At 43.9% G+C, this 16,810-nt stretch overlaps 2 protein-coding genes across 2 annotated transcripts; one reads left to right on the forward strand and one right to left on the reverse strand.

Moving 5' to 3' along the window:
- Positions 1 to 154: 154 nt before the first annotated feature.
- On the forward strand, positions 155 to 508 carry EMC5 (ER membrane protein complex subunit 5). The gene has a single exon (XM_070527597.1). The coding sequence runs from the start codon at positions 155 to 157 to the stop codon at positions 506 to 508; it is 354 nt and encodes a 117-aa protein (XP_070383698.1).
- A 133-nt stretch (positions 509 to 641) lies between these two features.
- Positions 642 to 16,780, reverse strand: LOC139050698 (mitochondrial carrier homolog 2-like). The gene is made up of 12 exons (XM_070527321.1): positions 16,583 to 16,780; positions 15,840 to 15,924; positions 13,640 to 13,746; positions 12,044 to 12,188; positions 9,672 to 9,723; positions 9,189 to 9,248; positions 8,295 to 8,388; positions 7,645 to 7,677; positions 6,390 to 6,457; positions 4,312 to 4,387; positions 3,368 to 3,526; positions 642 to 2,973 (listed from the first exon to the last, which is right to left on the reverse strand). The coding sequence occupies exons 1-11, from the start codon at positions 16,745 to 16,747 to the stop codon at positions 3,410 to 3,412; spliced, it is 1,002 nt and encodes a 333-aa protein (XP_070383422.1). The 5' UTR covers positions 16,748 to 16,780; the 3' UTR covers positions 642 to 2,973; positions 3,368 to 3,409.
- Between the last annotated feature and the right edge of the window lie 30 nt (positions 16,781 to 16,810).

The raw sequence follows: 16,810 nt of genomic DNA on the forward strand, positions 1-16,810 counted from the left end.
TGACCAAGATGGCGTTAACGTGCTTCCGTGCGTGCCCGTGGTTTCCGCTTGTGGGCTAGCTCATCGGTTGCTGCACCCAAGCCAACGTCGCTTCAAGCCCACCTTTCCGCGGCAACCACATCCGCTCAGCCAAATAACCTCGCCACCCGCAGTCATGCCTTCGAAGGCACCCAAGCTTATGGCCACTCTGGGTATCGTGGGCCTGGTCCACGCCGCGATTTCGGCGGCCCAGCACCGGTCCTACCTGCGGCTCACCGAGCAGGACTTCACGGTGCTGCCGCTGGACATCATCTTCCAGAGTGTCCTCTGCCTGCTGATCACCATGTACGGCACCATGTGCATCGCGGGCGACTTCAAGGAAGTCCGCGCGACGGTCGAGCTGGAGAGCAAGTCTTTCGAGACTTTCGGTAACCGGCCGTCGTTCTACATGTTCTGCCACCGTGGAAGAGCGTTGGCCAGTGAACCTGTACGCGGCAATACTTCCATGCGAATTCGGGAGCGTCGTTAGGTCGGACCCTTGTACCCGGGACAAATCCCTGCACCCGGTGCCTTCCCGAGGACCGTGTTGGCGTCGAAATTTCTCGAATGCGCCGGACAAACTGCTCCAGCTATGGCTCCAGCGTGACGACTTTTTTTTTAAAAAGCGTGCGTTCAAGCAGCGCTCCTGGAAGCAAAACGTGCGCTTTCGGGAAGAGACGCGTCTGCAAAATGTGCCCTCGGTCGCGCGAATTATGCGTCAGAGAGATAGGTGTTTGAAAATGTGTGAAGCAGTTTTACGCTGTGCGGTAGTCAGCCGTGAATAGCTTGGTGCTGCCACGATGTCGAGGTGATACATTTGCACGCCTGGGGTGTGGGAGGAGTTTTGTCGGTTGTACAACATAGCACCTCAGTTTTCTTGATTCCATATTAAAGCACTTCACTACTACGCTCGTATACTTGCTCTACTCTGACCCATAGCAAAGAATGCCACGAAAGCTTGGGAGGCTTTATCCACTGCTGGCGTTCGCAATCAGGAAATAGCGTGTCAAATGTAAAACATACGCAATTCGATGTACCACCACATCTTGCGCTTTTTTATCACTAAATACGACGAAATCATTCAGTGAACATGTCGCAAGTTTGCACCTGTTTACCGCAGAAAACTCTATCGCCGTTTCCACGGCGTTGATAAAAACTACCTAGGCCTGAATCTCATGCTTGTGGCTTTGTTTACTACTCTGTGTCTGCCTTAATACGCCCAAATTTCCAAGCAATCCTGCTTCTCTAAATGCAGACGGCAACAAGACTGTACACATGCATTGCTAGCACAAACTGGCGCATTCGTAACACCACGACCGGCTTTATTAGGTCGTGCGTAACACATTATTTTGCTGCAGTTAATCATTCTACAAGGCCACAGCCATTTCAAGCTAGAAGGACCAAGTTCAGGCAAATCCAAATCTTGGCCAATCCCCCCCATAACCCCCTCGGTGGGCATGCGTCATCGTAGAAGGAAACTGCCCATCATTCCTATGCCAGCTAAGCCAACGTACTTGTAGCCGCCATAGACACTAGCAGCAGAGTTCCCTCTGGTAATATTTGCAGGAAACTCCTATTTACCAAAAAACGAGCATACTGACAAGTTTTTGGCGAATGGCCACAACGCACCGCTTGTGCTTGCACTCGAAACATGCTATGTAGCATACGAGAAGCATGAGGGTGCACGAATAGTACATTATTTCATGTACCTCCTACGCCCACAAGTTGTATTTGTAAAATACAGTTAAATCTTGATATAACGAAGTCAGTAAAATCGGAAATTTGCTTCGTTATATCAGAATTCAGTTATATTTACATTCAATCTTTCATGCAAATAAGTAGTAGAGTCGGCCATCGATTTTTCTTGCACAGGAAGGGGCTTCGTAATTTTCTGAATTATGGGGCAATCGAAAAAAAAGCAAATTTGAATAAGAAAACTTCATTTTGATAAATTTGGGAGTCGGCAATGAATGATACGGGTTCCTGCCACGTACGTCGACGATATCTTCTCGGCGGTATACGAATTAAACAAAGCCAGCCACACTTTCACGTGCAGTCCACTACCGTGGCTGATACCACCGTCCACGAGCTCGCTTCGCTCCCCCTCTTTGCCTTTGCTCGCGCAGGAAAGTTGCACTCGTAAAGCCACCATCTTTCCCTCACTCTTGCACACCTTCACTCGCACCTAAAGCGCACAGTGCGCAGCACGCGATCGGATCTTGTCGTACTTGGACTTTATATGGCACATGACTTAAGCAGTCGCTGTTGTCGCGCAATTGGAGGGGTGCATTTGCAAACAGCCACTTATAATTAAATAATTTGACCATCTCCGTCCGCGGATTTAATGTCTCTGCATTCCTTTGCGGCGGCAGTGAAATTGCGTTATATTGAAATGGCATACAAACCCACTTTGTTATATAGAGCTTCTAAATGCATGGTGTTCTATACACAAGAGATTATGAAAAGTTCTTTATATTGAGAATTTCGTTACATCGAGGTTTAACTGTGTGTTATATATATATATATATATATATATATATATATATACACACACACACACAAAGATGAAAAAATTATTCCACAGTAAGCGTCACAAATCAAGTGTACTGTGAAACACATGGAGCAAAACTTGTGAGACCACACTACTTCCGTAGCTTTCCACAGCGTTGCCTGTGAAGCATGAAATAGGATATAGGTGCAACAACACAAATTTTTCAGGCATTGAAGAATGTGCAACAGCGAAACAGGTGAATGTTTAATTGGTAACAGAACAAGTAGGTGCTCGGCTCCTTCTCTGCCGAGACTAGACGACAACAGGACTGGCACTGCATGTCTAAATCTTGCGGGTGTCCTCCTCCTTTTTGCAAGAGTCTTGTATTGCAGAACAAGCCTCTAGACTGCTGGCAGTTGACAATCCACTTTTCTAGCCTGCTATGGTAAGCTTCTCGGTAAAACCTGAAAAATAAATAAATAAAAGGGGTTGGACAGCAACGCAGGACAAGTGAGGTGAAAGAAAATTTTGAAGCAGAACTTGTCTATACATGACTGCCAATGCAAGAGCGTTTAAATAAAGATTCGCCTAATGACTCTTAAGCAGATCAGCACACCCAGGGTTTCTGTTCAGGAACCAAGGGGCGTGGGGGCTGGGTCAGTTGACCCCTGGTGGAGGAGGCTGACCAATGTTTGCTCAGCATAAGGCATCCTGACTCGGGGGGGAAAAAATGCCTATTGGCAGCACTGACAAAGCGACACCTGAGACTTGCCATAACATGCAATAGTGGCACGTAAGATAGTAATATACTGTGGTGCCCTAAGCTAATGCATAGCAGTACTCAGCTCAGAGCCGTACCTGCGGCGCATCCAAAAGTAAAGGCTTCTTGTTTGAGGCTCGTCAGCGGGACGCCAACAGCTTCGGTGAGCTCACTGGCCGCGGCACTCCGTTTTCGTCAACGATGAACGGGCCCTGGTAGTACCTCCAGATGATGGCCGAACCCCGCTTCAGCTGGCCCTGCGAGTCACAATTGCAAGGTGAAACTTCCAGTGAGCTCCGTGTTAGCACGCTATTAGCTCCAACTTTGTACGCAAAAAAAAAAAAAAGGCTCTTCATTGCTTTTAAACATACCAAGTAGACTGTTGTTGCCTGCTGCTGCTGGTGACAAGTCAGAAATGGAGTAAGCATGACAAAAGCAGCAGCAGCAGTGTGGTTTGCTGAGAGAGGACATCTTTTCAGACAGACGACTGGACTAACAGCGCAGACGATGGGACAAGCGGGGTAGAAACATGACTGAAGCATAATTCATATGTGCCTTGTCCCAGCAACTCCACTGTTTGCCATCTTTAACAAAAACTAAGTAGGCCAGCTTACAATTCATGGCTGAACTTGATCATTCTTGACAGCTGGCTGTGCAGACAACAGCTATCTCTCTCTCTCATCACTAAATGAACCAGTCAAAAGTCAATGCCGTATTTTACAAAATGGAAAACAAAATGCAAGTGCAACCTTACTACAAAAACTTCAGCGCTAATGAACCAGCAGGAATGGGAAACATCTTCTGTGAAGCTTGTGAGGGTACATAGGTCATACTAATTGTGCTCTGGGAGCTATCGAGGACAGACGTTCACACTGCTGACCCTATAACCCACAGATCGATGGAAACAATCCGGGTACAAAAATATGCAGGGAAATATGCAAGAATTTTTGAGACAATAACTGCCTGAAACATCGAAACGTCAAGGTCTAGGAAAATAAATTACCCAATGCAATACAGAATGTTACTAAAAAAGAGAACGTACCAGTCTGCTAAGATGCTGCCAGCATTCTGTCCAGCTCGGGTAGATAGGCATGTTCGGGGGCTTGCCTGCTTCGAGGCTGTAAGGCAAGCACATTCAACAGTGTTAACTCACTGACAAAGGACATTATAGCTAGAGATGGACACTGCTTGACTACACTACTAAACCCAAGCCAAGAAAGCCCACAACCAGTGTTGGCAACTTCACAGAGTTTCTGTTCACTTTAACAGATTTGCCTTTTGGGAGCGTTAGCGACGTGTTTAGTGATTCCAGTAAATTGCCATGATAAAATTTCTTCTGGAACTTCCAAGTTCAATAACTCACCCCCATTTTATCACAAAGGAGATACAAGCTGTGCCATTTGTTGCTGCTTCCAAAGACATGCCAAAAAAGCTTATTGTTGAGACATCTGGATGCATCAAAGCCGATTTTCTGCATAAAGTACAATCCAGAGATCTGATACGGTTTTAGAAAGTCATGGGTTACCTCGCCTTTTCTTGTTCTGACTGGCGACCCGGCACCACGGGAGATAATGCAAGACTAGTTGAAAGAATAATAAGGAAGGCATCTAGGGAGAACAATGAAAACATGAAATCTTAAACAAGCCGTCGTTATTATCATCACTCAGCGACCTTTCACTACAAATGATGTGCTTTAGGCCACAACTGGCCAATTTTGTCCAAAAAAGGTAACCAACACTGACCATGGCTTTAGAAAAACAGCACAAAGTGGGCAACCTGAAGTGACACCAAAGGGACAAAGACAAGCATAGTTTTCACACAAGGTCTATGCAAACACATGGAAGATGACAGTTAATAAGGGGACACGACACTACTGCATGTCTACTGAGGTTTTTATGGCAAGTGATCAAACAAATACCGTCATACAACATAAAGAGCATTATACCATCTGTTGTACGATGGTATTTATATAATGTCACATGCATGAGAGGGAAAACTGTCAACCAACCAAGTGTACCATAAGTCTAGAGAGGAAACCCATAAGGGTTTCTTAAAAAAAGAGCTTCACAGTTGAGGAAAAATCATCTCGGTCAGTTATTCAAACCCGAGACCAATGCCTTTCCGGAGCGGTCCCTCTGCCAACTGAGTCAACCAAGACCCTGATCCAGGAAAGGCATTGGTCTGGGGCTTGAATACCTGACCGGGAGGAATTTTTCCTCAACTGCGAAGTTCTTTTTTCTCAGACACCCTTATAGGTTTCCTTCGTAGCCTCGTGCTGCATTTGGGCAGACGAGAATTTTCAGTTTAATGACATTTCTTCCACCTCGCCGGGATTTCACAGGACCGATTCACCAGTATCGCATGCAATAAACCCTCAGTTATTAGCAGTACCACGGCCGCTGGACAAAAAGAAATGGTGTGGCCTGCCACGTCAGGTGGGCTGCAATGGGAGCGAATGTGAAAGCCGTAGTTGCATTTTTGGCTGGTTGGCTGGGCCGAACGGCGCTACCTGCTGGGGATGGCATCCCAAGCACATTCCTGATGCCTTTTCTATGCTGAATCTAGACAACAGTCCTTGGCTGGTGGCACCTCAGCGAATCACACCGTTTTCGATGCACATGGCAGTACTGTGTCATCGCTTGTTGTCTTGTGTGTCCTGGTTGTACTATACTGTACGGAATCACACTTTTATGTTGGAGAATCTAGACACGAATGAACTTTCCAGGTTCTCAAATGTGTTTACACGAGCGCACTGTAATAAAGTTATCCGTAAAGGACAACAGTTCTCCGTAAAAGACAACAAGACACATGGTATTGATGAGTTGCAGGCGGCTTATGGAGAAACAACATTGAAAAGACTTACAAGCTGCTGGATTTCGAATTCGCACTGCATCAATTTCAAACCAATTAACTTCTGAAACGTCTCCGGCAGATTATCTGGCAACGAGAAAATATAAAAGAAAACTGGCATTTTTATGTCACCCTTCGGCACGACGCATTCAGCATTTCCAACACAGCTTCAGAAGTCTTTTCCAAGCTGTTAATCACTAATACAACCTACCGTTAACACATGGTTAATTACCCCTGAGAGGTATCAAATAAAACACTTAGGCCACCCACCTGCTTCCAGAAACGGCCATCACTGTTCCGACAAGGTAAAACGGGTACGTGACGGAGCTTGACAGGAACTGAAAAAAGACAAAGGTAGACATAGGAAAACCAAAATGTATTTTAAACTTAACTTGTAGTATATCCCCCAAAATCTTAAATGCACGGTTGAACATCCTCAAGATGCTTAGTAGGCTACAAAGAATGCCGTAGCGCACATCTCCGGATTGATTTTAACCACCTGGGATTCTTTAACGTGCACACAAATATAAGTACACCAGCATTTTTGCATTCTACACCTGATTGGAATGTGGTGGTGGCGTTGAGTCGAACTTATGACCTCGTGGTCAGCAGCACAACATTGGAAATTCCGCAGGTACTTGTTTACTGATTTATTCAAAACACCCCTAAAGGCCCTCAAAGATTACACATGGGGGGGGGGGGGAGGTAGTACAGTAACATGGGAACCAGAATAGTTACAGAATAATAGTTTGACTAATAGTGTAAGATATGAACAAGAACAGAATGTATCATGTAACACATATTGCAGTACATAAATAGAAAAAAAAAATCACACATTTCAGCAAGTTGAAACACAATGCTGTTTCAAGAATAGGACACCACATGAATCTAGAGTATGCAAGCTAGAATATCAGGCAACAAATTTGTGCTGAAAACCCCCAGCATCCTTCAGCTCTAGCACTAGCAAACATTTTCAAACTTGAAATCACATTCTTAAAACGAACAATTAACTTATTGTTTTCCAGTGACTAGCTGACTATCCTTAGCTAGAATCACATTGCATTTCTGAGTAGCTTACATGTAGTAGAGTTGAATGTTGCTACAATAAGGCACATCTGAAAGAAGATACTTTCAATATTCGATATACATTATAAGCATTATACAATCGTTACAAGCTGAGATCAACAAGAAAATTTTTATTTACTTCATTACATCTGATATTCGTTATAAGCACATATTAGTTGCCATGCCTTGCTTATTACTTTTTATATTGTCAAAAAATACTTTAGATTCACTTCATTGTACTATATGATAATTTGTTATATCGATCTATCATAGTTCAACGAACTTTTAAGAAAATCATGACGACATCACAAAGTAATGTAGCCTGTTCAGAACCCAGACTGCATGATCAAAATAAAACCCTCAGATTTTCCTGGTACATGAAGTGCACAAAACAGCAGCTGTTACCAAACTGTTGAAATGTCACAAGGCAATAGTGGCTTGAGAAGGCTTGGATTCTTACCATTGTCGTTGCACTGACGTAACTTTGTAACGTCTGAAAAGAAAAACGAAATTATTTTGTAATAGGGATCGTGAGGTGATAAGTAGGTATCTGCAATTTACAATCTACAATTTAACTAGACTGTTATGTGGAAGCATCCCTGTGATAAGTAGAACAAGAGGTAGACTTCTCAAGCTGTTGCAGTGAATTTAAGATTAGCTGAAGCAGTGAGAGTTAATGGTCGTCCTCTTAGTCTGGACAAACAGGAACTGAACGGACACACAAGAAATAATGACAACTATTGTTCAAGTCAAAATCTCCTCTGGCACCATTTTACTATTGTCAGCTTCTCAAATTATTAGCCAATTCTATAACTGGCACGGTAAGGATTGCTGGCATTACAGCTTGTAAGTGGGCCTTTCATAGGCACTAAGCAAAACACAGACACACAAATAACGGAAGCATACTTGTCAAGGTTATTGTGCCACGCATCAATAATGCCTCTCAATAATGCCTTACGAAACTCACTATAGCCTTCAGTAGCTTAATAATATTCCTGGGGAGCTTCTAATGTTCCCTTGCTTCATCACTGTGGTCACAAGCAGTGCAAGCTTGGAGTGATAAATACAAATACTTAGACAATCTATAAGGTGGGAAGAAGGAATAAACACCTTGTCCTGCACGACGTAGGCATTGATGACAAAGGATATTGTGTTGGCGAACCATATAGTCATGACCTCGCCAATCAACCTAGGTACAAGCCCACTGGAAGGAAGAAAAAAATGAAAACATCAGTGGGGGAGAGGGGGACAGGAATATTAGGGGAAAAGAGACCCTTCACATAGAGTGCATGTATACACTTGGAATATATGAGTGACAAATACCATCCTAGCACTCTGAACATGGCCTTTTTCTATCTGTTAACCCCTTCAGATAGATACCAATTCATTATGCACACTGAAAATTTTTTCCCACCCCACTTCTGGCACCTTCAAATGTGTGATAAACGTACAGCTGCAGAATGGATTAAGAATATACAATCCAGCGAGTTTGGTCACGCTTATGCAACGTAGACTCCACGCGAAGACCCTACAGGATCTTCGCATATGAGAATGACAACTATTTCATGCCTAGAATACTTGGAAAGCACCTAGCCAGCTGCTTGAAAAACATACCCGGTGTAAAGCACTGTGAAGAACACTGAAAGGAGTGAGCTTGCTATATTAACACATACTTGCATTGACAGCAAACCCCCGAGCCATTTCTCTTACAACTCATCTTGCTAAGACACTTTACATATAACATTAAAACTTGAAGCACAGGTCCACTCAGAAGAGTTCAATATGTATGCGACACATTTCAAATATATTATTTTTGTCGACACTTCTGCTCCTGATGCACCATCCTGGAGCTCGCAATTGTCTGCACAGTGCACGAAGTGAAGTTCCTAAATCCAGCAGTGTTAAAAAAAACTTTACAATCACGATGGAACGAGAGCCAATGCCTACGGAATACCCAAGCCTGAACTGGGCAGAAAAAAAAAAGGGAAAAAATAAAGTGCGTACCTAAAAAGGCCCAGGATTCCTTCCTCCCTGTATATGTCAACAACGGAAGTCAGGATTCCCCTGAAAGAGGCAAAACACACATACAACCTTCACGCCACAAAGCAAATTTGCAAAAGCAGTGCAAGTGAATGTGCAGCTCGCTTTGACGCTACATCAAACCATGCAATGAGCAGCAACATAGCAGACAGCGAGCCAATAGGAGTGTGTGCTAAAACGGTGCAGTGCCCCGATCCTTCGCGACCAACTTCTATGTCGTGACATCACGACTAACCCTCTTGGTAAATGAAATAGAACTTGGTTTGTAGAGAAACTGTTATAGTGAACTACTTTTTGGGCTCTGTGAGACTTGCCAGGTAATTTTCCTGATGTTTTGAGTTCCAGGACCTTTCACTTAACACACACAAAGAAAACAAAAATTCTTAAAAATGTCACGTCACTAGCTCTTGAAAGGATGCAAGCAAGACTAGAAGGCGCTCTACTCACACATATTTCTCTTCTCTCCCCACAAACTGGGCCATATATCGACAGCACACCACTGCAAGCCAAGTTGAAGCAGTGGTCAGTCGACAACATAAACAAATAAACAGACCAAAAGAAATAGTGGACCAAAAAGTAGCAGACACTTTTGAACCCACATTCAAAAACAACAAAAGAAAGTAGGCACATGGCAATAAAGTTTAGTTTGGCCTCTGCGTGTGACTGATGCTACTTCTCTGGTGTTGTACAGGACAATTTCCAAAGAAACCTGGTGTCAGCATACCTTTCTTGCTCGCAAGCACGCTATAAAAGGTTCCATAAGCGCAATTCTATGTGAAAACTACACTTTAAGAAAAGTTTTGCACTCTGTGGGGTTTATCTTGTCACACAACAACAACCGTCACCTGACTAGTCCGCATTTCCTTTAACGCTGCGTGCCCGGTACTTCCACGTCTCGAATGGCATGCATGCAATCAGCGTGACACAGCATTCTAGACATGAAAGTAGTGAGCACAGAATCTTCAAGAAAGGAAATGCAAGCAAGACAGGCGATGATCCAGATAGATCCCAAAAAGTGTGAACATTTTTCAGAGCGTATATAAAACTAACAGTGATCCAGGTTTCACCCTACATACTTGCAAGACTCGCTTGGTGAACACAGATTAGGCATTCTCTTTCATATTGATGCACACTGTACACAAGTTGCCTGTATCTGCTATTTGTGAAACGATAGTAACAGAAGGCAAGTTGGAACTTGGGAGGGGTCAGCTTTCTAAAAAGTGAAAAAGAAAATGACAAGAGAGAATTTTGACACTAGCGTCTACGAGAGCTGCAAGTATGGCACTTCAACTAGCCTGGGAATGACGGGTATTGCATGCATTTGCCCGAACTTCTTCCTTCTGGCTTCAAACAGCCTTGTGCCTCTGCAAATTGACCATTTTAAACAGAACACTGCCTCGCAAATGCAGCAATTCACGTACAGATCACGTAAAGATTACCTACAGACATGAAAATGTGTTTAAGAAATGTATGATTGCTTGTAAATGTATAAAGATAACATGGAACAAATAATGCCACGAGCATTTCCAAAGCTGCAAACATGAACATTAAACAAATCCAGACAAAGCCACAAACAACCTATCATTCTCATGGTACCTGGATGATCACACCGCCACAGTTCCCTCTAGTAATTTTCGTAGAAAATTATCGAATTAAACATGCAACAAGCAGCGTCAACACCTGCTGGCCAAAAGGGTGAACATGAGACCCCGAATTTTTTTAAGCAATGCATTTTCAAGAAACATGGGAACTTGTCTTTCATTCATCCAGTATTAGTAAAATATTAATATCTTATTTCCATGCATCTATTAACATTTTTTTCCTGGCAGGTGGCACTACTAGCACAGTCTTTGTTAACATTTCCGTACCCAGGTTTACATGCAATAGATGTCCCTAAGTTGCGACATTTGCAAAAGTTTTTGCGTTCTCCTTTTAATTACCAATCTAAAGGTGTGTTCTGCAGTGTGTCCAAAACTAGGCAACAAAGAACTCAGGACATCAGAGAGGTTCGCATAAATCTAGGTGCATTAGCATTACCATTTTACTGGATTTGCCAGGATACCGGGACAGCACAACAAGCAGCAATGCCATGGCCATCATGCTGTGACGCTGTGTTCGACATAACCGTGTTGACCTCCCTTGCATTATGCTCCTGCTTTATCTGCTAGAGAAAAGCTTCGCAGAACTACGCAAACTTAGACACTTTTTCCTGCCAATACATACTGCGCAACGGAGGAACATTTCAGAACGTAGCGGTTAAACAGAGCATTGCAAGACATTGCCATGAGCACCACTGTTTGTACTTCCATCCCAGCATTCTGGTGAAACAGTCGTTAGGTTCACCATTTGTCACAACATGAAGGAAAGGAAACTCGTCGCCAAGTGCAGTCATTATTGTTCCACAATCACAAACACACATCCCTAGATACACTTCAACATGCATCACACGTGTGCTTACTGGCCAACCATTCCCCAATTGCCATGTGCACAACCCCCTTCCCATCAACCCTTTTGACAGCGTCAAATCCCTATGCCCCGCGCACCCTCAGGCAGTAACTACAGTGTTAACACGCCCAGCTTTCTCTTTTTTTCACAGCATCATGCTCAGCCACCAGGCATGTGAGCTACGCAACAAAGCCGAGCCAAACTTTACCAAACTCCCTTGAAAAGTATGAGAGCTTAAACTCAATAGCCAACAAAGGCTATCCACACAACACAGATCCAGCCGCCTTTAACACTCACTGTGCTTGTTCTCAGCAGCTTTGTTCTCGCATGCAACTGAATGCAGCTGTCCCAAGCTCTGTACCAAGGTTCCTCACCGTTGAAAGGTTGGGAGACGAAGATAGCGGCACACTTGGCGGTCATGACTTTCAACGTGCGCTTGACGAAGTTGACAATGCGCTGCTCCTCGGTCACGGTGTCGTCGTCTTCCTCGTCCTCGAACGACTGCACTTCGGGTAGCCTCTGCGAAAAGCCAGAGAAATGAAACGCTCACACACACTACCAATTGCACCATCCCAATAGATTCATATGCAACATTAAATTCAACACTGCCAGCCTGTGAACTTTAAAGTTCGTAAAAATCATGTGGACACAACGCCATAAAGGAGAAAAAACATGCCACATTTTTTTTAAAAGCCTACGCTGAGCACATATTTACGACGCAGCACACAAGCCTCAGCAAATGCGGACCACACGATTGACATCACTGTGACTTTTCTCCGATGTTGCTGTTGCCAATTTTGGCAGCTATAGGAATTTAGCTGCTTGATAGACAAGAAAATTGCTCGAAGCAAGTACCCACCATGGTGTACTTTCACCACCACAGGATGTCCAAGGGTGTGATCGTAGACCGACAATCGAAACCTTTCTGGCAATTCTTCGTAAAACTTTGACGTGACATTCGTAACATCGTAGAACAAGCCCACACTGGAAAGCTTTGTGGAAAACTTGTGAGAGTTGGCAGGTATGAAAATGTAATTTCAAGCAATAGTAATGTTGTGAAAAGAATTCACAGATGGGAATAAAGCATTCCTAAGAGTGGTGTGCTTCTACATTGAAATTGGTAGTGCGACTAGCTTCTCGCATATGGAACTGGTTGCTTCAGATCTCTATGAGAGAGGCGCAGCGGTAAGTTTAACAGCAATGAAGCGCTACTGCAAGCATGAAAAGACTGCTATGGCAATAATGATAAAGACAGGTTACCACAAATAATGCACTTGTTTTCAGTGTATGGCTTTAAAGCTGACTTGCACGACTTTGGAAGTCGCAAGAGCACTCTGAAACAAACGTGACTTCAGTGACACAGTAAGGGCACTGAAATTTATAACTCAACTTAGATCCATAACTGCAACATTCTCTCACTTTCCCTGCTGCATACTTGGTGATGTTACTATAGGCTACGCATTAAGTTTCTCATGCTTCAAACCGAATTCCGAGATATCAAAAGCAACATAGAGCATATTATACATTGAGCGTTACGGGATTACACTCTTAAACACGCACACACACACGAGAGAGAGAGAGAGTCAGGACGTGTCTACCCCCAAACAATACTCATAATCTGTCTTGCTTGTGTTTTATTTCTTGAGAGCTCTGTGCTCTCTACTTTCCTTTCAGCAGTGCTATGTCGCTGCCCCTGTTGCAAAAGAAGTATGGTAGGCACACATGGCCACAGCAGAGACTGCGCCTACAATGCATGCTGCATCAGCCATGTGACCGGTTCAGGTCTCAGCTGCACGGCCAGAATGAAAGTGAGAGCACCTCCGTGCTGGAGCGCAGCACCCTGAATGAACTGGGCGAATGCATTCCCAGAACTCAGTTGCGAGTAAATGAATGTGAAGCAGCCAGTCGAACCTACAATTAAGTGTCGCTCTGCAAGGCCGCTGGGCGGAACAGGCCAACCATCCACTCACCCGGTTCACCTCGGCGAACACGGCACCGCTGACCACATTTGCGCACAACCGGACACTCAGACCACGGTACAGTCCAGAGTAGCCGTCCACTTTCTTGATGTACTTCACTGAGAAAGAAGCAAGAGACAAAGACTATAGCACACAGAACTGTTTAATGTCCAGAGCTTCACACATTTCTTGAAAAAATGTTCTTCATGATAGCTATGCAATATGCTTTTGCCAAACTTCATCAGTCATATCAGAAACGAAACCCATTTGCTGCATGTTGCAGGATGCGGACACTGCAACTGATAAGAAACATGGGGGTTTGCTGGTGGTATCATCACCTGTAGACAACAAAACAAACTAAAAAGCACTGTTATCCCAAGTACCAAAAAAAAAAATGTATGAGTGCACTGTAAGCAAAACTGAATAAAGAGCATCTGGAATTGGAACCATCTTTTTTTTTCAGCCAGATTCAACAATTTGAAAACTTGTTACAAGGTGACGTCGCATCAAATTTCAATTGATCAGTAACTAATAAAGTTAATCAACGCCCACAGCTTGATAACCAAGTATCAAAGCAATAAAGTGCTAACTTGGGTCAGTTGGTACATGTGTGAAAAAAAAAAAATAGTAACCGCAAGGAGTGGGACATGCAGATTGAGACAGGCGAAGCGCCGATGAGATTTACACAATGCAGTGGCTAGAAGGTTCACACACACAGCGCTTCGTCTGTCTCAGTCTGCACGTCCCGATTTTTGAACTGCTACTTAGTCCCCCCCCCAAATAAATATCAAAGCAATGTATTGGAACTGGTATGATCGAAAAAGTATCAAGCAACATTAGTCTTTAAAAAGAAGCCCTGTAATTTTCTCAATCACCTTTCATAACATTTCAGTTCCTCATGATTTGTCATCTCTGATGCATAAAGATGTGTGCTAATGTGTCACTGAAGCCACTGTCAATGAGTACGCTAGGAACGAACCAGATGAAAATGATGTTTTGAGATCTGTACTAATCCCTTGTTCCCAATGAAATGCCGGCTTTGCAGAAAGTTCGTAGGCAGCCTTGAGCAAACAATGCAAAATTTGACGCTACACATGACTGAGGGCATTGTTTCTTGTGGTTTGAATGACTAAAGGTTCAAGATTGAGCTCCGGTGCCAGGTTCTTCGCAGTGGCTATGACACGAGCATTGTCTCAATTTATATTGTGACATTTTTTGGCCATGCTTTGCAAGGGCATTCAGCAGAGGAGGGCTTTTGGCAACATCTTTCTTCTGCTGCTTAAATGCCTTCATAAATTTCTGTTCGCCAACATGCAGTTGACCTGTCAGCAACCTGCTGAATTCCAAACAATTACATTACCTGACCAGACGGAATTCTAATAAACTCTATGGCAATGAATTTGCTTTAACAGTTAAGCAGGAAATGTTTTACAGGCTTATTCACAATAAAGCAAAACTAGGAACCCAGTGAGCACGATTGTGCACGGCTGGCCTTGTGTTTACTTGTGTTGCATGTAATGCACTGGACATGATCGAGAATGTTCGGGCATACTTCATCAAAAGCATGAAGCACACATCTTTTTTACCGGTAGTCATGCATAAATGCATGCATCTGCATAAATTTACCGGTAGTCATGAAATTGCAGATTCCGCCGTTCCCAACTGTGGTCTACAAATACAGCAGTGTTCACGATAGTGGGTAGTGTCAAATGAGATGGTAACTTGCGATCTTGTAACAGCCCATAATGCTTTTGTGTGTGTCAGATTGCTTGAAGAGTGGTCTAGGTTTGTTCGAATGTGTTTCACTTAATACATAATCTGCACAGCTGGAACACACTTTGTTTGGGGTAAGCAACAAGGATTCAATACAATTACACAGATAGGAGACAAAAGACTGAGAGATTAAACTTTTGTTTGCACTGCATTGACCACAAGCAAATTAGCCTGCAGGGCAGCATTAGACATGGGTATGCCAAGGGCACACGGCAGTTTATTTCTTTCTCCTAGCTTGTACTGGCTTCTTTTCTTGGTGCACACACCCTTTTGATTATGGCTTAACATTTAACAAACTTTTTTTAAAAATAAAGTTAGTTGGTGGGAATGCTTTCCCCAGTCCGCCTTCACACGAACTGGCCGTCAAGTTTTTATCTCCACCGAATTTTACAAAACGATAGAAGAATGGATGAATGCACACATACTGTTGACTACTCACTGTATTCAATAGCTCCTGGTAGTGCCAAGGCAGGCTTCCCAAAGAGGCGCCTTGTGGGCTTGGGCGGCAATGGTTCATGGCCAATCTAATGCAGAAAGAAGAAAAAAAAACAATCATAAATGTCGTGTACTGGTGGTGATAACGAATATTTGCACTCCAGCAAGCTGCCAACTCTCGCTGGCTTGTGGTAAACCGCTAAGGCGTTACAATTTAAAAACTATACTTTTACCAACCGATGGTTTCAGGAGCTATTCGCAGACACGTTCAACTACATCAATACCAGTACGCGCACAAAACATGTGGTGATGCGAAACTATCGGACCATCCCAAACGTCCTCCAGAGGACTTTGCTACGTTACAATCGCAGATGTCCTTCGCATATGAAGTGTTGCGTCTCTTTGACTAGCGATAGAGAGAAGCCGCAATGAAACGTTTTCTACGCTATCTGCATAGCGCACGTGTCGGTCAAAAACAACCGTTACAGAAAATAAGACCGAGGGTATAACAATCGCGAAAGGTGTGCCCAGTTCACCAAACTGTAAAGTCGCGACTATGGTTAAAAAGTTTCTCAGCACATCATACACACACCATCCGTTACCACCTACGCACCGTCAGAAACACGCTTGGTTAGACCTACAAAACGCGAAAGCAGTTACGATAGCCGCAGTGACAGCACGGGCAATGTGCTCCGTTCACATTTTAGCGCCCGGCCGGATTGAGTGGGTGACAGGAAAATAGCTCACCTGCACCAGGAACTTGACGTACTCTATAGGATACGCTAGGGCGGTTATCGTAGCCCTTCCCACGACGGCGTACCACAAGTTTTTCGCCGAGTCGGGGTCTTGAATCGGCGATAAGCGAGGCGACTGCTCTCGCGTTAAGTGCAGCTCCTCCGCCATTTTACCCATTCAACGCTGCCGGTCGGATGCCGGCTTTGGCTTGCTTTGGCGCGAAATTAGACCCCCCCCTGT

The sequence above is a fragment of the Dermacentor albipictus genome, chromosome 10 (genome assembly GCF_038994185.2).
Source record: "Dermacentor albipictus isolate Rhodes 1998 colony chromosome 10, USDA_Dalb.pri_finalv2, whole genome shotgun sequence".
Taxonomy (NCBI): Eukaryota; Metazoa; Arthropoda; class Arachnida; order Ixodida; family Ixodidae; genus Dermacentor; species Dermacentor albipictus.

What these genes read in the sequence shown, in the direction of transcription:
- EMC5 (XM_070527597.1), top strand. Translation starts at nt 155, where the DNA reads ATGCCTTCGAAGGCACCCAAGCTTATGGCCACTCTGGGTATCGTGGGC.
- LOC139050698 (XM_070527321.1), bottom strand. Translation starts at nt 16,747, where the DNA reads ATGGGTAAAATGGCGGAGGAGCTGCACTTAACGCGAGAGCAGTCGCCT. An exon ending in ACGTCAGTGCAACGACAATG is followed by an intron (nt 6,458 to 7,644) that starts GTAAGAATCCAA and finishes GTCTTTTTTCAG; the next exon opens with TTCCTGTCAAGCTCCGTCAC. An exon ending in GGCAGCATCTTAGCAGACTG is followed by an intron (nt 3,527 to 4,311) that starts GTACGTTCTCTT and finishes TGTGACTCGCAG; the next exon opens with GGCCAGCTGAAGCGGGGTTC.